Source organism: Amblyraja radiata, chromosome 31 (assembly GCF_010909765.2).
Source record: "Amblyraja radiata isolate CabotCenter1 chromosome 31, sAmbRad1.1.pri, whole genome shotgun sequence".
NCBI lineage: Eukaryota > Metazoa > Chordata > Chondrichthyes > Rajiformes > Rajidae > Amblyraja > Amblyraja radiata.
The window spans coordinates 28060464-28083320 of NC_045986.1; the positions used below are offsets into that span (position 1 = coordinate 28060464).

The following is a 22857-nucleotide window of genomic DNA, read 5'->3' on the forward strand; positions in this document are numbered from 1 at the left end:
GCTTTAAAAAAAATAAAAAAAGATGATCTCAAGCAGGCACAGCAAAGTGTAGCGTCCACTGTGTTGTATAGAAGCAAAGATCAAATCCCGCAGGTCAAAAGTTATTTGTTTTTGTACCACAGTCTCCAAAACGAATACTTGTTCTCCATCATTGCCAAGGGATCAGTGGCAATAGCAAATAAATGAACAGTACATATTGTCAAGAAATGACACTGTGTGTAAAAAAATATCCAAATGTACTTCGTTGCACAAAATGAACAAATTTATCTTCATCACTTCGATGCCCTTCTTATTCCAATGAACCATGGGCTTACTTGGTCCAATCAATAATGTGTTCAGATTCTTCCTGACCAACTGTTCCCCAGGAGAGGGATATTCACCAGTTTGTGACCATTGGACCAATAACATTTAGTCAAACTTTAAATTGTGACTGTAAGGAGGTCAGATGGAAAAAAACCTTGAGCTCAGATATCAAACTCTGCCTTACTCTTGCAGTTCACAATGTTAAGTGAAATGTGTAGGGACAGCAACTGCTTGGAACAGCAGCTTAGCTCCTTAATCTCCGTCTCCTCACGTTGGGAATAAGAATCCATCCCATGTCCACACCAGCGCACGCTGTCCATCCGGGGATTCAATATTCTTCATCCCTGTTGGCCTCATCGTCTCCGGGCACAGCCTCCTCTTCAGTGGCGTCCTTACGGGCGAGGTCGACATCTTCCTGCTCATCGTCCATCTCGCCTCCGTTGTCCTCCTGGGACAAAAGAACGCACGACATGACGTGGAGCAAATGCAAGGGCCCCGTCCGAAAACCCACGCTGGGCCACCAAGTGAAATGTGGAGTTTCACACAAGGCCTGCACCCTTTATACACAGCACCTCCGATATAAGCATATAACAATTACAGCACGGAAACAGGCCATCTCAGCCCTACAAGTCCGTGCCGAACAACTTTTTTCCCTTAGTCCCACCTGCCTGCTCTCATACCATAACCCTCCATTCCCTTCTCATCCATATGCCTATCCAATTTATTTTTAAATGATACCAACGAACCTGCCGCCACCACTTCCACTGGAAGCTCATTCCACACTGCTACCACTCTCTGAGTAAAGAAGTTCCCCCTCATGTTACCCCTAAACTTCTGTCCCTTAATTCTGAAGTCATGTCCTCTTGTTTGAATCTTCCCTATTCTCAAAGGGAAAAGCTTGATCACATCAACTCTGTCTATCCCTCTCATCATTTTAAAGACCTCTATCAAGTCCCCCCTTAACCTTCTGCGCTCCAGAGAATAAAGACCTAACTTATTCAACCTCTCTCTGTAACTTAGTTGTTGAAACCCAGGCAACATTCTAGTAAATCTCCTCTGTACTCTCTCTATTTTGTTGACATCCTTCCTATAATTGGGCGACCAAAATTGTACACCATACTCCAGATTTGGTCTCACCAATGCCTTGTACAATTTTAACATTACATCCCAGCTTCTATACTCAATGCTCTGATTTATAAAGGCTAGCACACCAAAAGCTTTCTTTACCACCCTATCTATATGAGATTCCACCTTCAAGGAACTATGCACGGTTATTCCCAGAGTTGCTGCCTTACGGCGCCAGAGACCCGGGTTCGATCCCGACTGCGGCTGCTGCCCGTTCTCCCCGTGACCTGCGTGGGTTTTCTCCTGGTGCTGCGGTTACCTCCCACACCCCAAAGACGTCCAGGTTTGTAGGTTAATTGGCTTGGGTAAGAATTGTTAATTGTGTGTAGGTTAGCACTATAGTCTATGGGGATCGATGGCCGGGGCGGACTCGTTGGGCCGAAGGGCCTGTTTACGTTCTGTATTCCTAAACTAAACCTCTACTCCTGTCAGTGTCACCTCACCGTGCTACACTTGTCCACAATCACCACAGCAGCCTTTAAAATCAAAACTGGGCCAACAAAGAGTTCACCGTAGCCTGCAGTGGAGAAACAGATCGACCCGTTTAGTTTAGAGTCATCGAGTCCTACTGTGAAGAAAAAGGCCCTTCGGCCCAACCTGCCCATGCCGACCAACATGTCCCAGCTGCACTCATCCCACTTGCTTGTATTTGGCCCATATCCCTCCAAACCCATCCTATCCATGTCCCTGCTTCTCAAATGTTGCTGTGTTCAAGAAGGAACTGCAGATGCTGGAAAATCAAAGGTAGACAAAATTGCTGGAGACACTCAGCGGGTGCGGCAGCATCTATGGAGCGAGGGAAATGGGCAACGCTTCGGGCCGAAATGTTGCTATAGTCCTTGACTCTACCACCTCCCCTGGCAGCACGTTCCATTCACCCACCATCCTTTGCGTGAAAAAATGACCCCTCGGATTCCTATAAAAGCTTTCCCCCTTCACATGAAACCTATGCAACCTTTGATGTAGAGATACAGCGTGGAAACGGGCCCTTCGGTCCACGCCGACCCCTGTCACCCGTCGACACTAGCTCTATGTTATCCCACTATCTCATCCACTCCCTACACACTTGGGGCAATTCTACTGAGGCCACAATTAACCAACAAATCCGCACGTCTTTGGGATGTTAATGGCGAACTTTAAATCAATCCTAAATCATCCTCGTTACCCCCATTGTCCCTTTGTACATGACCTCCTCCTTGACCTCCAGATTCACCCTGTTTGACATATCTGACTCCACCACAATTCTTCCCATTTTAAATCAGTGACTTCTCCAAATTGCTCTTTTCTTAATCCAATTATCAAAGTTCTGCCTGATTTTTATCATCCGTAACTGAATTTAATTATCTTAAAATTAGCTTCCAAATTCAATTATCTTAAATTTCTGCAACTATAATTAAATTTCATCTGCAGGGCAGGGTAATCTTTCTAAGAGCACTAAAGGGCCTGTCCCACTGGGCGATTGTTTTCGGCGACTGACGTATCAGGTCACTGAGAGATTTGCCGCGCGATTATTTTTTCTCTCGTGATTTTCCAAGTGTCGCAACAATTTTTTTTGTCGCCGCTGGATTTTGAAATGTTCAAAATCATTTGGCCACATTGATATGACGTCGGCAATCGCCGAAAAAAAATAATGGCCAAGTGGGACACGCCCTTAACGCTACCATACTTTGCCTATTATGCTTCCTGGCATGTAGGGCAGCAACGGAGGTTCCTTCAGTTGCTGTTTCCGTAACATATGTGTTTTAGGAGACAGGGTTGTTAGCCCTAGTGCTCAATCTCCAACCTGGAGGACCAGTGGATCGCTCTTCGTCTTGCCTGTAACCTTCCACCTGTCCAGCGTGGGAGACCCTAACAGGAGAAGAGTCTCCCGCTGGCATCGCTCTAGGGGTCACTGAGACACACACGCTCCCCGACCACGACAAGGTTGCAATCCAACGGGGAGACAGGCCCTTAACACTCTCAGGTAATTATGTTTCTGAAACCCGAGATGTCTCTACACACAACTTCTGCTAAATGTTTACTTCCTATTTTTTTTGCTTTTCCTAATACCTTGTGCCACCCCTCCATTTTAAATAGGTTTAAGTTGATTATTGTCACAGGTACCGAAATACAGTAAAGGCTTTGTTTTGCATACTATTCAATTAAATCAGATTAAACTATACATAAATACAATCAAGTCAAACTCAAGTACAATGAGTGGAGCAAAGGGGGAGATTGGGCACCATATCCGAGGATGTGCTGGCTCTTGAGAGGGTGCAGAGGAGGTTAACAAGAATGATCCCAGGAATGAGTGGGTTAACCTATGATGAGAGTTTGTCGGCACAGGGCCTGTACTCGCTGGAGTTTAGAAGAATGAAGGGGGTGGGGAACCTCATTGAAACACAGAATAGTCAAAGGTTTGGATAGAGTGGATGTGGAGAAGAAGTTTCCACTAGTGGGAGAGTCTTAGGACCAGAGGTCATGGCCTCAGAATTAAGGGACATTCTTTTAGGAAGACGAGGAGAATTTTTTTTAGTCAGAGGGCGGTGAATCTGTGGAATTATTTGCCACACAGAAGGCGGTGGAGGCCAAATAAGTGGATATTGTTAAGGCAGAGATAGATAGATTCTTGATTAGTACTGGTGTCAGGGGTTATGGGGAGAAGGCAGAAGAATGGGGTTAGGAGGGAGAGATAGATCAGCCACGATTGAATGGCAGAATAGACTTGATGGGCCGAATGGCCTAATTCTACTCCTCTTCCTTATGACAAAGTCCATTGTCCGTAATGGGGTAGAGGTGAATCGGACAGTACTGTATTTATGGAAGGACAGTTCAGAAGCCTGATAACAGAGGGGTAGAAGCTGCTGTCCCTTCTGCCGGATGGGAGGGGGAGAAGGAATGAATGAACTGGGCCACCTGACCATGTTACCAACCTGTCTGTGACCTTGTGGAATCCTTTACAGTTGTTGTTCTTTGTTAGATCTCCTTAACTACTGTGGCATTAGACATTTTCATTGTTGCATTATTCACCATATCTAAATGGAAACTGTCTCGGCCCAGAATTTAGTTTAGTTCAGAGATACAGCGTGAAAATAGGCCCTTCGGCCCACCGAGTCCGCGCCTATAAGTGATCTCCCCTATACTCATTCTATCCTAGACACTAGGGACAATTACAGAAGCCAATTAACCTACCAACCTGCACATCTCTTGAATGTGGGAAGAAACTGGACCACCCGGAGAAAACCCACGCAGTTACAGGGAGAGGGGGCAAACTCCGTACAGACAGCACCCGTAGTCGGGATCGAACCCGGGTCTCTGGCGCTGTAAAGCAGCGACTCTACCGCTGCGCCACCGTGCCGCCCCTGTGTACCGCTTACATTTTCCGCCTCTTGATCTTCCTGATACTCGTCCATGATGTTAGCGCCTTCTTTACGTGCAGCGTTCTAGAGGTGGATAGAGCAGAGAAGAATTTAGAGAAAGGATCTTGTCTTCATCTCCGTTGATTCTGCAGTCGCGATACTGCGGAGAATTTGAGGTGTTCATGTTCCCGTTGTTGCCGTGCTGCGACACTCCCCCGCTCTCAGCTGCAGGGGGATAATGGGGTGGGTGCAAGGGGTGAGCGGGGTGGGGTAAACAGCAAGCATGGGGGAGGGGGGGGGAAACTAGCGGGAGTGGAAGGAGACTGGGGGCAGGGAGAGAGGAAAGTGAAGAGTGAGGAGAGATAGTGGGAGGGGAGGGGAGGGGGGAGTGACTGGAGAAGCAGGGGGGAAGGAGAGTCGGGGAGGTAACAGGGGATAAAGAATGAAGGGGGGGCAGTGAGAAGGTGGGGGAACGAGTGGGAGAATAAAGGAGAACGGGAAGGAAAGAATGGAGGAGGGGAGGGGAGGGAAAGGGGAGAGGAGTCCAGGACAAGTGTTGAGGCAGGTCTGTGTGTGTCTGTGTGTGTGAACGTGTGTGTGCGTGCGTGTGTGTAGTGCGTGCGTGTGTAGTGCGTGCGTGTGTGTGTGTGTAGTGCGTGCGTGTGTGTGTGTGTGTAGTGTGTGTGTGTGTGTGTGTGTAGTGTGTGTGTGTGTGTGTGTGTGGTTAGTGCGTGTGTGTGTGTGTAGTGTATGTGTGTGTGTGTAGTGCGTGTGTGTGTGTGTGTGTGTGTGTGTGTAGTGCGTGTGTGTGTGTGTGTAGTGCGTGTGTGTGTGTGTAGTGCGTGTGTGTGTGTGTAGTGTATGTGTGTGTGTGTGTGTGTGTGTGTGTGTGTAGTGCGTGTGTGTGTGTGTGTGTGTGTGTGCGTGTGTGTGTGCGTGTGTGTGTGTGTGCGTGCGTGTGTGCCATACCTTTGCCGCCGGCCTGGCCAGGAGCTGCTGCTCCTTCACCCCGCCCACCTTCGCTGCAAAGCCCGGCCGCTCCAGTTCAGCTTCTTCAAACTCATCCTCACCCTGGTTGTTGGGGTCCTGAGCCGGGTCCTCATCAACGTCGGGCATCTGCAGAGACAGAAGGAAACACTGAACCCGGCCTTACTCCCTCCTGCCCCTCTCACCCCCCCCCCCCCTCGCCCCTCCCCCCCGCCCCTCTCACCCCCCCCCTCTCACCCCCCCCCCCCTCGCCCCTCCCCCCCCCCCACTGCCCTTCTCTCCCCCCTCGCCCCTTTCTCCCCCCCCTCGCCCCACTCTGCCCCCCCCCCCAGCAGAGGAAGTAGTGGAGAGTGCGGGGGGAGCGGAGTGCCGCAACTCACCAGCGGCTCCTGTGGAATGGGCTCTCTCCGGGACGACAGGGCTCGGGCAAACAGCTTCTCGGCGTTCATCTTCCCCGCTTCCTTCAACCCATGGTCTAGAAAACAAGCGAGACCAAATTATAGATAGCCCAGCTGCACAATGGCAGCGTTAACAACCAGCCGACGGTAACACAAGCAACTTGGTAATGGGGTAGGGAGAGGGATTGGTGGAGAGGGATTGGTGGTGAGGGATTGGGGGTAGGAAGAGGGGGAAGGGGCAGAGGGAGGGGATGAGACAGGGAGGGGAAAGAGAGATGGACGGGGTGGAGAGGGGGGGAGGGGGAGAGGAGAGTAGGGGATGAGGGAGAGGGGGGGGGGGGGGAGAGAGGATTAAGACTAATCAAACAGAGTATGCAACAAACACCAAACTAAACAAAAAAAATCAAGTCATTCACAGATACAGGCAAAAGGGAATAAATTTTAATGCAGGATAGTCCAGTGAAGTCTGATTAAAGGTAGACCGAGGGTCTCCAATGAGGTAGATGGGAGGTCAGGACTCCTGCTCGTTGCTGGTAGGATGGTTCAGTTGCCTGATGTTAGTCGGGAAGAAACTGTCCCTGAATCTGGAGGTGTGCGTTGTCACACTTCTGTACCTCTTACCCGATGGGAGAGGGGAGGAGAAGGGAGTGGCCACCAGGGCCATAGGTGGGAAGTGTATGTCGGAGGGCGGTGTTAGGGCAGTCACTGTTGCTGTCAGATACTGCACGTACTGATGGGCTGGATCTGTCGCTGACAAGGTCACTAAATGTTGTTTACAGTCACAGTCAGCGTTCAGCTCCGAATACACGAGCCGCAGAAACACATGACTCATCCAAAGCAGATGTCTGGCAGCTCAGAGGCACTGGTGTCGGAGGAGGAGATGTCGAGGGAGAAGTGGGTGAAACCAGCGATTCGGGGGCATCTCGGTCCCACCTCCACTCCATAGAGTCACAGAGTCACACAGTGTGAAAACTGGCCCTTGCCCACACCGACCAACATGCCCCATCTAAACTAGTCCCACCTGCCTGCGTTTGACCCATCTCCCTCTAAACCTGTCCTATCCATGCACCTGTTGTTATAGTATCTGCCTCAACTACCTCCTCCGGGCTCTGGCAGCTCGTTCCTTAAATCTCCCAGGACTCGAGGGCCGGAGCTATAGGGAGAGATTGAGCAGCTGGGTCTTTATTCCTTGGAGCGCAGGAGGATGAGGAGTGATCTTATAGAGGTGTGTAAAATCACGAAAGGTATAGATCGGGTAAACGCACGGCCTCTATCTCAGAGTAGGAGAATCAGGAACCAGAGGTCAAGGGTTTAAGGTGAGGGAGGAAAGATTTAATAGGAACCCGAGGGGTCAGGTCGGGGTGAGTTACCCCCCCGCCACGGGTATCATGTAATCCCGTGTCGGCATGGACCCCGTGGGCCGAATGGCCCGTTTCCACGCTGTATCTCTAAACTAAACTGAAAAACTCAACTATGCATGTACCCGTCCAAGTGTGCTTTAGTCTGCCCATGGGATAAATATCAGCTGACCAGCGGTGTAGATCTCTACCCATTCTCTGATGCATCTCCTCAAGTCTCTCCCTCCCGTCGCCTCCACGGTCCAGACTCCAGTTGGCGTTCCCATGCCCGGGATTCCAGTAGCTCCTGACGTTCCTTGCCGGAGTGACCGGAGGCCCCAGGCCGTTCTCCGCTCGGCTCTCCCGATGGTATTCCACGTCTCCATTCACGGCGTTGATAATCTCATCCCACCTGTGGGCAGAGGAGAGCAAATCAAACTGCAGCAACTCACTCAAAGTGTCTCAGCTCGACGGAGGAATCCGCTGGAGGAATCACCCTGAAATATGTACGCGGGGAAGGGGGGGGGAAATCGCTGTTTGCGTTGAGAAATACTTTTTAGAAGCACAGTGGCGCAGCGGTAGAGTTGCTGCTTCACAGCGCCAGGGACCCGGGTTCCATCCCGACTACGGATGCGATCTATACATTCTCACTGTGACCACGTGGGCTTTCTCCGGGATCACCGGTTTCCTTTTGTCCCAGAGTAGAGACTTCTAAAACTAGAGGGCTTAAGCAAGGTGAGGGGTGATATATTAAAGAGGAACCTCCTGTGTAGTCCGTATCTAGAGGGGAGACCTGAAAGCTTATAAAATTATGTGAGGCATAGATAGGGTAGACAGGCAAATACTTTCCCCCCCCCTGTCTGGCTGTATGGTAATTTGCATAATACTGGACATTAATTGGTACACATGACAATCAAAGATCTTTGAAACCTTTGAAGTCAGAACTTTTTTCCCCCCAGAGTAGAAATATTAAAGACTGTCAATAGACAATAGGTGCAGGAGTAGGCCATTCAGCCCATCGAGCCAGCACCGCCATTCATAGATCAGCCATGATTGAATGGCGGATTTGACTCAATGGGCCGAATGGCCTCTGCTCCTATAACTTATGAAGTGTGCCGCCCCTTTGTTCTGTTTGTTTCTCTGAAGATCTTTCCTGGTCCGAGAACACTAACGCAATTATCAAAAAAGCTCATCAGCGCCTCTACTTCCTGAGAAGATTACGGAGAGTCGGATTGTCAAGGAAGACTCTCTCTAACTTCTACAGGTGCACAGTCGAGAGCATGCTGACCGGTTGCATCGTGGCTTGGTTTGGCAATTTGAGCGCCCTGGAGAGGAAAAGACTACAAAAAGTAGTAAACACTGCCCAGTCCATCATCGGCTCTGACCTTCCTTCCATCGAGGGGATTTATCGCAGTCGCTGCCTCAAAAAGGCTGGCAGTATCATCAAAGACCCACACCATCCTGGCCACACACTCATCTCCCTGCTACCTTCAGGTAGAAGGTACAGGCACCTGAAGACTGCAACAACCAGGTTCAGGAATAGCTACTTACACACAGCCATCAGGCTATTAAACCTGGCTCGGACAAAACTCTGATTATTAGCAACCACTTTCTGCTATTTGCACTACCAGTTTATTTATTCACGAGTGTATATATTTATATCATGGTATATGGACACATTTATCTGTTTTGTAGTAAATGCCTACTATGTTCTGTGTGCTTAAGCAAAGCAAGAATTTCATTGTCCTATACAGGGACACATGACAATAAACTTACTTGAACTTGAACTTGTGCTCTGTGAAGACTTGCCCGTTAGAGCCCTACAACGTGGAAACAGGCCCTTCGGCCCAACTTGCCTGTACTGACCAACATGCCCGTACTGACCAACATGCCCGTACTGACCAACATGCCCCATCCAGACTACTCCCACCTGCCTGCATTATTGGCACATATCCCTCTAAACATATCCCATCCATGTACTTGTCCTAATGTTTCTCAAACGCTGCCTCAGCTACCTCCTCCAGCAGCTCATTCCATACACCCATCACCGTCTGTGTGAAAAAAATTACCCCTCAGATTCCTATTAAATCTTTCCCCCTTCACCTTAAACCCATGTCCTCTGGTTCTTGATTCCCCAACTTTGGGCAAGAGACCCGATCTATTCCTCTCATGATTTTAAACACCTCAATAAGGTCACGCCTCATCCTCCTGCGCTCCAAGGAATAGAGTCCCCCCCAGCCTGCTCAACCTCTCCCTGTAGCTCAGGCCCTCAAGTCCTGGCAACATCCTCGCGACCCTTCTCTGCTTCTCTGTGTGAATGAATGAGGAGCGTGGGGGTGGGTGTGAGGGGCTGGACCTGCGACCCACCTCTGCACCTGCTTCAGGGCGCCCCCTACCTCCAGCCCACTCAAGGCCATCGACCCATGTTGTCCAGCTACCCCCTGGCCCTGCTCTTGCTCAGCAGTGCCACCAAGTGTCCGCTCCGGGCCATTGTCCTGCAACATCTCCTGCACCTACGAAGCAAGAACCGAGAGTCAGGAGTGTTTAATTGTCATTTACTTTGGTTTAGTTAGAATATAGAACATAAAAAATAGGTGCAGGAGGAGGCCATTCGGCCCTTGGAGCCAGCACCGCCATGCATTGTGATCATGGCTGATCGTCCCCTATCAATAACCCGTGCCTGCCTTCTCTCCATATCCCTTGACTCCACTAGCCCCTAGAGCTCTATCTAACTCTCTCTTAAATCCATCCAGTGACTTGGCCTCCACTGCCCTCTGTGGCAGGGAATTCCACAAATTCACAACTCTCTGGGTGAAAAAGTTTTTTCTCACCTCAGTCTTAAATGACCTCTCCTTTATTCCAAGACTCTGGCCCCTGGTTCTGGACTCGCCCAACATTGGGAACATTTTTCCTGCATCTAGCTTGTCCAGTCCTTTTATAATTTTATATGTTTCTATAAGATATCCCCTCATCCTTCTAAACTCCAGTGAATACAAGCCTAGTCTTTTCAATCTTTCCTCATATGACAGTCCCGCCATCCCAGGGATCAATCTCGTGAACCTACGCTGAGTTTAGAGATGAAGCAAGGAAACAGCAGGCCCTTCGGCCCAAAGAGCCCATGCCGACCATCAATCACCCGTTCACACTGGTTCTATGTTCTCCCACTTCCTCCTGCACTCCCCGCACATTCGGGGTAACTCACAGAGGAGAATTAACCTACAAACCCATACATCTTTGTAATGCAAGTGTAAACCAGAGCACCTGGAGGAAACCCACCAGGTCAAGGTCATATTTCACGTAGGCACCTTACAACACTGTTATAATATTGATTTCTCTAACTTCACATAACCCTTGCATCCCCTCTCTCTCTGTCCCTCCCCCACCCTAGTTCTCCAGCTAGTTTCACTGAATAATTTTGCTGTTTGCATGCCTCATTGTCACCTTCCCCACGTCCAACATTCCCTTGATCATCGTCTGCTTTAATCTGTCCTTTTCACACCTCGCATGCTCCTTGAACCCTTCCGCCCCTCGTTTCCCCTCTCCCTTGACCCTCAGCCGGATGAAGGGCCTCCACCCGAAACGTCACCCGTTCCTTCTCTCCAGAGATGCTGCCTGTCCCGCTGAGTTGCTCCGGCTTTTTGTGTCTATCCCAAGTTGTACAAAAACTGATTAACAAGCCAGCTCCCACCCCAGCTGGCCCGCCCTCTCCATGTCTCTCTGCCGCGCACACACACACACGGGCAGGCGCACACACACACGGGCAGGCGCGCACACACACACGGGCAGGCGCACACACACACACGGGCAGGCGCACACAAACGGGCAGGCGCACACACACGCACACACACACACGCGCGCGCACACACACGGGCAGGCGCACACACACGCGCACACACACACACGCGCGCGCACACACACACACACAGTCTCGTGCCGGGACCTCACCTGGTTGCCGGGGGGCAGGTTGTTCACCGTCCTGGCGACCCGCGGCACACGGTTGGCACCTTCCGCCCGCGGTTCCTCCCTCTGCCAGGCGGGGGAGCCCCCGTGCTGCGGCCGCTCCCCTTGTCCGGGAGTCTCCCCCGCGGCTGGTTCCCCAGGTCTGTCGCCGGTGGCTGCTCCCCCTCCCCCGGCCGCCTGTCCTCCATCCGCCAGCGCCGGCAGCTGCTGCTCCACCTGCACGGGACGACAGTCGGTGACAAGTCCGTGGTGGGGGGGGCCGTGCATCGCGAACAGATCAAAGCAGGCGATGATCAACAAAATGTACAATGGTTCAGCCCAGACGGCTGTGGAGGACAAGTCAGTGGATAATGTTAAACCAGAGATAGATAGATTGTTGACTAGTATGGGTGCGGGGAGAATGACGGAGAGATCAGCCATGATTGAATGGCGGAGTAGACTTGATGGGCCGAATGGCCTAATTCTGCTCCTATCACTTATGAATCCCTCGCATCTGAATAAACCACAGCACAGCACAGCGGGAGACTCGGACTGTTGCCAGCGGCAGGACGGGTGGGTCTTTATAACATCTGTTGGTGCAGTGGGTCTTCATAACAACATCACTCTGTGTTCCCTGCCAATGAATTGCTTCCAAGATGGCGCTCAAACCAGGTGACTAGGTGCGTGCTCGCCACAGAAGCAGATCTACAATCACATATGACAATCGCTCCACAACATTAAATCTCTGTTTAGCTATGACTGGCTTTACCTTGCACTAAACGTTATCATGTATCTGTGCTCTGTGAACGGTCCGATTGTAAACAACTATAGTCTTTCTGCTGGATGGTTATCACACAACAAAAAGCTTTTACCTCGGTACACGTGGACAATAGACGAAACTGACTGATAAACTGACTTACTGATTTGTGGAATTCATTGCAACAGACGGCTGTGGAGGCCAAGTCATCGGGTATTTTTAAAGCGGAGATTGGCAGGTTCTTGATTAGTACTGGTGTCAGTGGTTACGGGGAGGGCAGGAGAATGGGGTGGTGGGGGAAAAATAGGCCAGCCAGGATTGAATGGCAGAGTCGACTAGATGGGCCAAATGGACTAATTCTGCTCCTATGTCTTATGAAGAAATGGTCTCCAGAGACGCAGTCTGGCCCGCTGAGTTCCTCCAGCATTCTGTGTCTTTTAAAAAATATATTTACATCAGTCAGGAACTGACGTACAAATTTGGGGTGAAAAATGTGGGAAGGTTTTGCCTTAAACGAGCCGCACCTTCTGATCAGCGACGTTTGCCTGGTTGTTAGCCGGGGGCCAGGGTTGCCGGCGTCCTGCTTGGTTCTGTACCTGCTGCACGGTGGGCTTTAGGCCGGGCTTTTTGAAACTCGGCATCCCATTGAGAGCTTCCTTCAGCTGCCTGAACTCTTCCAGCTGGCCCTGGGAACGCAAACACAAGTGGACAGTCGGCATCTGACCGGGGCAATGCAACACAGCTGGGGGGGGGGGGGCAGAGAGCGAGGGAGAGGTCAGTGCTCATCACGTGTAAGGCTTTAGAGATACAGCGTGGAAACAGGACCTTCAGCCCACCGAGTCCACGCCGACCAGCGGTCACCCCGAACACTAACACTATCCTACACACACTCGGGACAAGTTACAATTTTACCAAAGCCAATTAAACTACAAACCCGCACGTCGTAGGAGTGTGGGAGGAGACCGGAGCACCCGGAGAAAACCCACGTGGTCACAGGGAGAACCGTCAAACTCCACACAGACAGCACCCGGGGTCTCTGGCGCTGCAAGGCAGCAACTCTACCGCTGTGCCACACTGAGGATAGGTTTGGGCCAACTTGGTGGAGAATTCCAGCTGACCAGAACACAACAGCAAAAACGGGTATCAGGAAAGGCAACGCTCCCATAACCACGAAGGAAAACCATACCAGAACCATGCACCAAACCCAGCCACAAGCAGTGTTTCTCTCCTGCCTTCTTCCCAAAACCTTTGAGGGGGAGGGGACCTCATTGAAACTTACCAAATAGCGAAAGGCCTGGATAGAGTGAATGTGGACAGGATGTTTCCTCTCGTGGGAGAGTCTAGGACCAGAGAACACAGCCTCGGAATAAAAGGACGTTCCTTTAGGAAGGAGATGAGGATGAATTTCGTTAGTCAGAGGGTGGTGAATCTGTGGAATTCATTGCAACAGAAGACTGAGGAGGCCCAGTCAATGGATATTTTTAAGGCAGAGATGGATAGATTCTTGAAGAGTATGGGTGTTAGGGGTGATGTTGAGAAGGCAGGAGAATGCGGGGTTGAGATGAAAAGATAGATAGATCAGTCCTGATTGAATGGAGGAATAGACTTGATGGGCCGAATGGTCTAATTCTGTTCCTATAACTTATGAAATTATGGCACCCTTTATAAACACGGTGGCGCAGCGGTAGAGTTGCTGCTTTACAGCGAACGCCGCGCCGGAGATCCGGGTTCGATCCCGACTATGGATGCTGTCTGTACGGAGTTTGTACGTTGTCCCCGTGACCTGCGTGGGTTTTCTCCGAGGTCTTCGGTCTCCTCCCACACTCCAAAGACGTACAGGTTTATAGGTTAATTGGTTTGGTAAATGTAAAAATAGTCCCTCGTGGGCGTAGGATAGTGTTAATGTGCGGGGATCGCTGGTCGGCGCGGACCTGGTGGCACGAAGGGCCTGTTTCCGCGCTGTATCTCTAAACTGAGAACCTGTCAATATCCGGTTTAAAAATACCCAATGACTGTGGCAATAAATTTCAGATTCACCACCCTCCGGCTAAAGAAAAAAGACAGGCTAACTTTAAATAACGTTTTGGGTCGGGGCCTTTCTTCAGACGTTTATTACCAACCCTTCTATTCCTGGGCTAGAGTTTTGCCTTTTATAACAGTGCAGTAACACAGAACCTTACTTAGAGCTTACTGAGATTTTGCTGGCACAGTTTTCCATTATGCCAGATTTAGAAGTGCTGTTAATCTCAGTGAAGCTCTTCGTTTTCTGTCCTTGTTAAAAATCGCAAACACTGTCTTGGGGAATGGGAGAAAAATCAGGTCTCATATCCAAGACAGTGCTGGCTCGAAGGGCCGAATGGCCTACTCCTGCACCTATTGTCTATTGTCTACCATTTGAACCATCCTATCATAACTGAACCATCCTATCAACATCTAGAGTGCGGTCCTGAGCCACCATCTACCTCGAAGATGGCCACAAAGTGAATAATGTTTTGTGCAAGAGAGAAGGAATGGGTGACGTTTCGGGTCGAGAACCTTCTTCAGTCTGAAGAAACATCACCCTTTCCTTCTCTCCAGAGATGCTGCCTGTCCCGCTGAGTTACTCCAGCATTTTGTGTCTACCATTCAATTGGACTTTCCTGGCCTTTATCTTGCACTAAACATAATTCCCTTTATCCTGTATCTATACACTGTGGACGGCTCGATTGTAACCATGTATAGTCTTTCCGCTGGTACACAAAATTGCTGTGGAAACTCAGCGGGTGCAGCAGCATCTATGGAGCGAAGGGTCCTTCGCTCCATAGATGCTGCTGCACCCGCTGAGTTTTCCCAGCAATTTTGTGTACCTTCGATATTCCAGCATCTGCAGTTCCCTTTTGAACACTATAGTCTTTCCGCTGACTGGTTAGCACGTAACAAAAAGCTTTTCACTGTACCTCAGTACACGTGACAATAAACAAATCTAAAACTAAACATGACAAAAACCTGCAGGTTTGTAAGTTAATTGGCCTCCGTAAATTGTCCCTAGTGTGTAGGGAGTGAGATAACATGGAGCTGGTGCGAGCGGGTGATCGATGGTTGGCATGTATTCATGGAGCCAAAGGGACTGTTTCTGATCTTTATCGATAAACCAAAACCAATCAAAAATCGTCGGAGCAGAAATAACTCGGCCAAAGGCCAAAACCGCTGCATTATTCTGTGCTGCCATTTGCAGCAACCCCAACATTAAGTACAGTCGCTCAGCAAAAGGGATCATGCCACTGGATCTCTGACCAAGTGGACAGAAGCAAAGGGCAGCTCCCTTGGAACGATGAAGCAAGGCCTCGCTGGTGCGTACCTACCTGTGCCTTGGCCAGCTGCAGGTGCATCTCCTGGTGCGTTTGCCGCAGCTGTTTACTCTCCAGCCTAAGCTTCAGCACGTTGTCTGTGAGGGGGGGGAAACCGCCCAGTTAGTGGCCTTGGTCTTGATGCCGCTCCGCATGTCGTAACGCCGATCGCAACGCCTCCGACCCACACAGACAGCACAGCAGCCCCATCTGCACAGTCTGCTCACTCATCCATTAACAGTCGGGGCAGGTTCATTCATCCACACGCAGCCCCTCACACACAAGCGCCCACCTTGTACTCACACCCGCACGCACTCACGCCCACGTGTGCACTCTCTTCTGCACGCTCACACCTGCCCACTTGCATGCCCGCTCACTCTTGCGTGTTCACACTCACACGCGCACTCATACACGCTCACTCGTCTGTGAACATGTCACGCACTTCCACACTCACATGTTCACACGCACACCCACAGGCTCACGCTCGTGCCCACCCACCCACACATTCTTCCACGCCCTCACCCACACTCAGCCACTCACACCCCCCCACACACACTCATCCACACCCACCCACCCTTGCCCTCACCAACATCCACCGTCACCCTCACCCACACTCATGCCCGCACCCACACCCACTCCCCCACCCACACCCCCCCACCCCCTCACCCACCCTGCAGGCTGCTGATCTCGAGCTCCTTCTGCTGATGGAGCTGCAGGTACTGCTGGCTGTGGCTCTCCATTGCCTTCCTGTGCTCCAGCTGTAGGCTGTTGTGTTGGAGCTGCAGCCCCACCAGCTGCTTCTTCATCTCCTCGTGCTGGTTCTGGGAAAGCAACATCCTGCATCAGTACAGCGCGCTCCCCGCACACAGGACCCGGTCCCCACCGCACCCACACAGCACCCGTGGCCAGGATCCAACCCGGGTCCCCGGCTCTGCGAGGGAGCAACTCTACCGCTGCCCGCTAGCATCAGTAAAGCAGGGAAAGTGTTGCAGCCGTCCGTCCACCCGCCTGGTGAGGGGCCGCGATACCAGTGGCCACACTCACCTTCAGTATATTGTGCTGGGAGCTGAGGGCACCGTACCGATTCATGGCATCCTGCTGCAAGAGAGTTGGACCAGGGATAGGTTAGTCACTGCGGCAGAAACACGCGTGTTACACGGAATCACCCCACGGCACAAACTCCGCAGCGCATCTCCCTCGTGCCCCCAACTATCCCAGCCCAGACCCTCCGTCCCACCCCCGCACCCACCAACCCCAGCTTCATGTCCAATCCAATCCCGACAGGTAACCCAGCCCAATCTAATCCCAGCATCTGCAGCCTCACATCACAACCAATCACAGTGGACAATCATATCCAATCACAGTGGCCGATACAATCCAATCCCAGTGGCCAATCATATCCAATCCCTGTGGCCAATCTAATCCAATCCCTGCGGCCGATTCAATCCAATCCCATTGGTCAATCCAATCCCAGTGGCCAATCCTTATCCAATCCCAGTGGCCGATACAATCCCAGTTGCCAATCCAATCCAATCCCTGTGGACAATCTAATCCAATCCCAATGACCAATCCTTATCCAATCCCAGTGTCTGAACCAATCCTCGTACCTACGACCTCAAGACCAATTGTAAACCTTCTCTCCAAGTCCGTTCAGCTCCTCCTCTGGTCCATCAACTACCTGCAGCCAAGAGCTTCTTGGGACCCAATTGGAAGGAGTCAATTGAAGAAATTCTGGGAGAAACTTGATTTAGAACTTGGCTTGGATAGAAAATTGTCTTCATGGAAGGAAGCAGAGTGTGATGGTCAAGATTGCTAATCGGACTAGAGGCCTGTGACTAGTGGTGTGCCTCAGGGTTCGGTGCTGGGTCCGTTACTGTTTGTCATCTATATCAATGATTTGGATGAGAACATATGTGGCAAGAGCAGCAAGTCTACAGATGACACAAAAGTGGGTAGTTTTGCAGATAGTGAAGATGTTGATCGATTGGCCAAGTGGGCGGAGGAATGGTTGATGGAATTTAATGCAGAAAAATGTGAAGTGTTGCAATTTGGGAAGTCTGACATGGGCAGGGCCAATACAGTGAAGGTAATGTTGTAGAGCAGGGGGATCTAGGAGTGCAGGTACATAGTTACCTGAAGGTGGTAGCAGGTGGATAAGGCGGTCAAAAAGGCTTTTGTCACATTGGCCTTCATCAGCCAAAGTATTGAGTATAGAAGTTGGGAGGTCATGTTGCAGTTGTGTAAGATGTTGGTGAGGCTGCATTTTGAGTATTGTGTTCAGTTCTGGGCACCGTGTTATAGGAAAGATATTGTCTAGCTAGAAAGGGTACAGAGAAGATTTATGAGGATTATGAAGATTTACTCGAGGGTCTGGTCTATAGGCACAGGTTGAGTAAACTGGGACTCTATTCCTTGGAGTGCAGGAGGATGAGAGGGGGATCTTATAGAGAGGTGTATAAGATCATGTGAGGAATAGATCGGGTAGATGTTCAGGGTCTCCTGCCCAGAGTAGCTGAATCGAAGACCAAAGGACATAGGTTTAAGGTGAATGGTGAAAAGATTTAATAGGAATCTGAGAGGTAACTTTTTCACACAAAGGGTGGTGGGTGTATGGAACTAGCTGCAAGAGGAGGTAGTTGAGGCAGGGACTACCCCAACATTTACGAAACAGTTAAACAGGTACATGGATCGGGCAGGTTTGGAGGTGGACCACACTGGGGTTGTGTTACTGGAATAATAAACCAGATGACCCTACAATCCAGAGAGGGGACTTCAGATTCTACGGTTAAGAATCTAAACTGACCTAGGAATGAAAAACTAATATCAGTAATAACTGAATTCACCAGATAATCATAAGAACTCATTCTAGGGCGGCACGGTGGTGCAGCTGCCATAGTGCGCCAAAGAACCAGGTTCGATCCTGACTGCGGGTGCTGTCTGTATGGAGTTTGTACGTTCTCCCTGTGACCGTGTGGGTTTTCTCCAGGTGCTCCGGTTTCCTCCCACACTCCAAAGACGTGCAGGTTTGTAGATTAATTGGCTTTGGTAAAACTGGAAATTGTCCCTGGTGTGTATCGGACAGTGCTATCGTACGGCGTGATCGCTGGTCGGCACGGACTCGGTGGGCCGAAGGGCCCGTTTCCATGCTGCATGGACAAAATCTAAAGCCGAATGTCTAATATCTTCCTTTTAGCAAAGGAATTCTTCATCTCAGTTTACATTAGATTCCAAACACGTGGCGATGCGTTTGATTTATATTCCGACATAGCTATTTTACTCAGCGATAGATGAATGAGTTGGGTTAGGACAGGCTGTAAATACCAGCGAGAAAAAAAACTTCACCAGAGAACAAAGCAGAAAAAAACTAAGAATCAATAATCTCAGTTCGAGTAACATCATCAAATGCTGACTGTTTTGAATTGTGGTTTGCTTTCAACAAGCCACAGGATAATCTGTCAGAGTCCCTGGATAATTGCTTACAGGTCGTGTGTGTATTGCTGTTCTACAGTCTGCTGAAATGCAGCCAAGTGGCTGTGAGCATCGAAGATACGCAAAAAGCGGGAGTAACTCAGCGGGACAGGCAGCATCTCTGGAGAGAATGGGTGACGTTTCGGGTTGAGACCCTTCTTCGGGTCTCTAGCATTATTGCTTTGAGAAAACTGTGGAATTCTCTGCCCCAGAGGGCGGTGGAGGCCGGTTCTCTGGATGCTTTCAAGAGAGAGCTAGATAGGGTTCTTTAAAAATAGCGGAGTCAGGGGATATAGGGAGAAGGCGGGAACGGGGTACTGATCGGGGATGATCAGCCATGATCACATTGAATGGCAATGCTGGCTCGAAGGGCCGAATGGCCTACTCCTGCACCTATTGTCTAAAACAATCGCACCTCCCAAAAATGGACATTGCTTCAGCGCCGAGCACGAGGACAAAGGGCCCCCCCCCCCCCGAGGGTGGAGCGAGAAAGAGGGTTCTGGAGCCCGATGCGGAAGCATCTCCCGGGGGCAAGGAGATGCAGCTGTTTCGTGCTGCCCCCCTGGTGTCAGACCTTGGGGCAGGGTGCCCACACACCCCTCTGGCACCAGGAGGTTGGTACAAGCTGGGGCCCCCCCTCACACCCAGGCAATCAACTCCATCATTCAAATAAAACAAGCCCACACCAGCGGTGGGGAAGAGAAAGACTTGCAAGTACGTTGTCATGAACGTTGCCAGTCCATGTTCTCCAGAGATGCTGCCCGACCCGCTGAGTTACTCCAGCACTTTGTACCCATCCGTGTTCTCCAGAGATGCTGCCTGACCCGCTGAATTACTGCAGCACTCTGTGTCATTTTGTTGTCAACCAGCACTTGCAGTTCCATTCTGAGATACAACAAAGTGTCGGAAAAGCAGCAGCCAATATGTTCACAGAAACGTTTCCACTAAAGAGTAATTTTGGAGCAACCAGCCGAAGCCAGCGATAGGACATCGTCTGACAGCCTTAAACCAAGGAGACGTCTGCCCTCTCAGATGGACGTGAAAGATCTCAGGGCCCCAGGTTGAAGCTAGCGTCTGAAGGACGGCGTCTCTGACAGCGTGGTTCTGTTCTGGAACAGCAGCCTCATCTTTTGTTCTCAAGTCTCTAGATTGGAATTTCAAACTTTAACCCAGGGCTTCAGAAATGCTGTTCCTGGACCCAAGCACCGACTCAATGTACACGTTTTGTGTCGTTTTATTTGTAGACCAGCACCTGCAATTCATTTTGTCTGTAAGTATATAGAGAGTGTCTTTCGAGATACACTAACGTGCTTTCTGGTCACTGAAATGCCAATCTTCGGGCGATCACGGTGGCGCAGCGGTAGAGTTGCTGCCTTACAGCAAACGCAGCAGCGCCGGAGACCCGGGTTCGATCCCGACTACGGGCGCTGTCTGTACGGAGTTTGTGCGTTCTCCCCGTGACCTGCGTGGGTTTTCTCCGAGATCTTCGGTATCCTCCCACACTCCAATGACGTACAGGTTTGTTGGTTAATCGGCTTGGTTATTGTATTTAAAAAAATTGTCCCGAGTGGGTGTAGGATAGCGTTAATGTGCGGGGATCGCTGGTCGGCACGGACCCGGTGGGCCGAAGGGCCTGTTTCCGCGATGTATCTCTAAATATAAACTAAACTGAACCGTGTAGGATAAGCAGACTCAATGAGCACTCGAAGATAGACACAAAAAGCTGGAGGAACTCAGCGGGTCAGACAGCATGTTGTTCAAGAAGGAACTGCAGATGCTGGAAGATCGAAGGTCGACAAAAATGCTGGAGAAACTCAGCGGGTGCAGCAGCATCTATGGAGCGAAGGAAATAGGCGACGTTTCGGGCCGAAACCCTTCTTCAGACTGATGGGGGGTGGGGGGGGGGGAGAAGGAAGGAAAAAGGGAGGAGGAGGAGCCCGAGGGCGGGGGGGGGATGGGAGGAGACAGCTCGAGGGTTAAGGAAGGGGAGGAGACAGCAAGGGCTAGCAAGGTCAGACAGCATCCCTGGAGAGAAGGGAGCAGTCTGTGTGTGTGTGTGTGTGTGTGTGTGTGTGTGTGTGTGTGTGTGTGTGTGTGTGTGTGTGTCATAGTTAGAAGTTGATATGAAGCAAACTGGTCTCCCCCCCTTCACCTTGCATCTTAAAGCAGGAAGACTGAGAAACAGGGATGAGTTGCAGTTTGGAGATGAGGTGCTACGTTTATGGAACAAAGTGAGAACTCACCTTCTCTTTGTTCAATGACTCCTGAGCTTCCAATTTATACACCAGAAAGTCTGTAGGAACAAGAGGGAAAGTGAGAATGAGTTGGGATTCAATCGGTATCAGGTCGATGCGTCTAAACACGAGGTCGGTGGGGACCGAGCGCTGTAACCATCCTCTCAGTCAAAGATTTTTCCCTCAGGTCCATATTAAATCTTTCCCCTCTCAACTTCAACGCATGTTCTCATGTTTTTGATTCCCCTGCTCCAGGTAAAAGAGTTTGTGCAGTCACCCTATTTATTCCCCTCATGATTTTACACATCTCTATAAGTCACCCTTCGGTCTCATGCGCTCCAAGGAATAAAGTCCTAGCCTGCCCAAACTCTCCCGATAGTTCTGCTCCCTCGGGTCCTGGCAACATCTTTGTTAATCTTCTCTGCAATCTTTCCAGTCCAATGACATGTGAGTAGCAGGTGAGTAATGCCCCTGTCCCACTTAGGAAACCTGAACGGAAACCTCTGGAGACTTTGCGCCCCACCCAAGGTTTCCGTGCGGTTCCCGGAGGTTGCAGGTGGTTGCCGGAGGTTGCAGGTAGTGGAAGCAGGTAAGGAGACTGACAAAAACCTCCGGGAACTTAATCCACTTAAATCAGGATAGTAGTGGAGGTTCAGAGGGGTTCTAAGGCACTTTTGCTGTTACACATGCAAACGCACTGTGTCAGGCAAGATGGCGCCCAAGCCTGGCGACTCTGCGCGCTGGTCCCAGAAGTGGATCTGCAATCACCCATTACAATCGCTCCACTTTGTAAGCTACTACTCCAAGTGATGCCCTTTATCGTGTATCTATACACTGTGGACGGCTCGATTGTAATCAAGTATGGTCTTTCCGCTGACTGGAAAGCACGCAATAAAAAGCTTTTCACTGTACCTCGATACACGTGACAATAAACTAAACTGAAAAAGAACTAAAACATTATTTTCTTACATACAGTCCAGTAAGTATTGCCATACCAAAATAGCTAAGTGTTTACAGAAATCGTCTACTGAGAGCGCCGTGCAACGTTTTGGCGCTCATTTTCAAAGTACAGACCGTGCTCCGGTTGTTATGAGCGGGGCCCTATCCAGGCGAGTCCCAGGCTGTTGCAGGGCCTCCAGCCATCGCCTTCCTTGGGCAGGTGGCTCAAGCAGCGAACCAACATTCCTCTCCTAGCCCGAGTGTGGGAGGAAACTGGAGCACCCCGGAAAAACCCAGTGTCCAGGAGAACACCCACGAGGTCACGGGGAGAACGTGCAAACTCTGCCGCTGCTCCACGAGATCCTGTTCTAGTCTAACCCTGCTTCTTTCGACTCTTAGCCCCAGTGGAATGAAGACCATCTCGTGCAGATCGCGTGAGGCGTGAGGATAGCACTGCGCCACCATGCCATCCCTAACTGGATTCCCAAAAGTAACAATCCCCATTTATTTTTCAGGGGCGGATACATCCGCTGAGTAAATAACCCTGTTATAATGAGTTTCAGCACAAAATGCAATGCTGCAACCCAGCTCAGCAGCTAGGGCGGGATTTCCTCTTTAAATAGATAAGAAAATATCCGTTGTGTTGCCTGTAAAGTGGGTGTAGCAGGAAACCAAGATGATTATTCTTAAACACAGAAAACAGTTG

General features: G+C 50.4%; 1 protein-coding gene across 3 annotated transcripts in view; it reads right to left on the reverse strand.

The window, feature by feature from the left end:
• Window positions 1–248: 248 nt before the first annotated feature.
• The window catches only part of LOC116990544 (Golgi integral membrane protein 4-like), a 32662-nt gene continuing 10053 nt past the window's right edge, over window positions 249–22857 (reverse strand). For 2 of the 3 annotated variants that reach the window (XM_033048317.1, XM_033048315.1), the window contains 12 exons: window positions 21222–21271; window positions 16555–16608; window positions 16181–16331; window positions 15526–15608; window positions 12709–12870; window positions 11434–11664; window positions 9856–10001; window positions 7635–7900; window positions 6134–6228; window positions 5736–5882; window positions 4785–4850; window positions 249–751 (listed from right to left, as the gene is read on the reverse strand). In XM_033048317.1, coding sequence (XP_032904208.1) covers window positions 632–751; window positions 4785–4850; window positions 5736–5882; window positions 6134–6228; window positions 7635–7900; window positions 9856–10001; window positions 11434–11664; window positions 12709–12870; window positions 15526–15608; window positions 16181–16331; window positions 16555–16608; window positions 21222–21271 — 1571 coding nt within the window. In that variant the 3' untranslated portion in view covers window positions 249–631. The remainder of the gene's footprint in view (window positions 752–4784; window positions 4851–5735; window positions 5883–6133; window positions 6229–7634; window positions 7901–9855; window positions 10002–11433; window positions 11665–12708; window positions 12871–15525; window positions 15609–16180; window positions 16332–16554; window positions 16609–21221; window positions 21272–22857) is intronic. The other variant, XM_033048316.1, reaches the window with a different exon arrangement.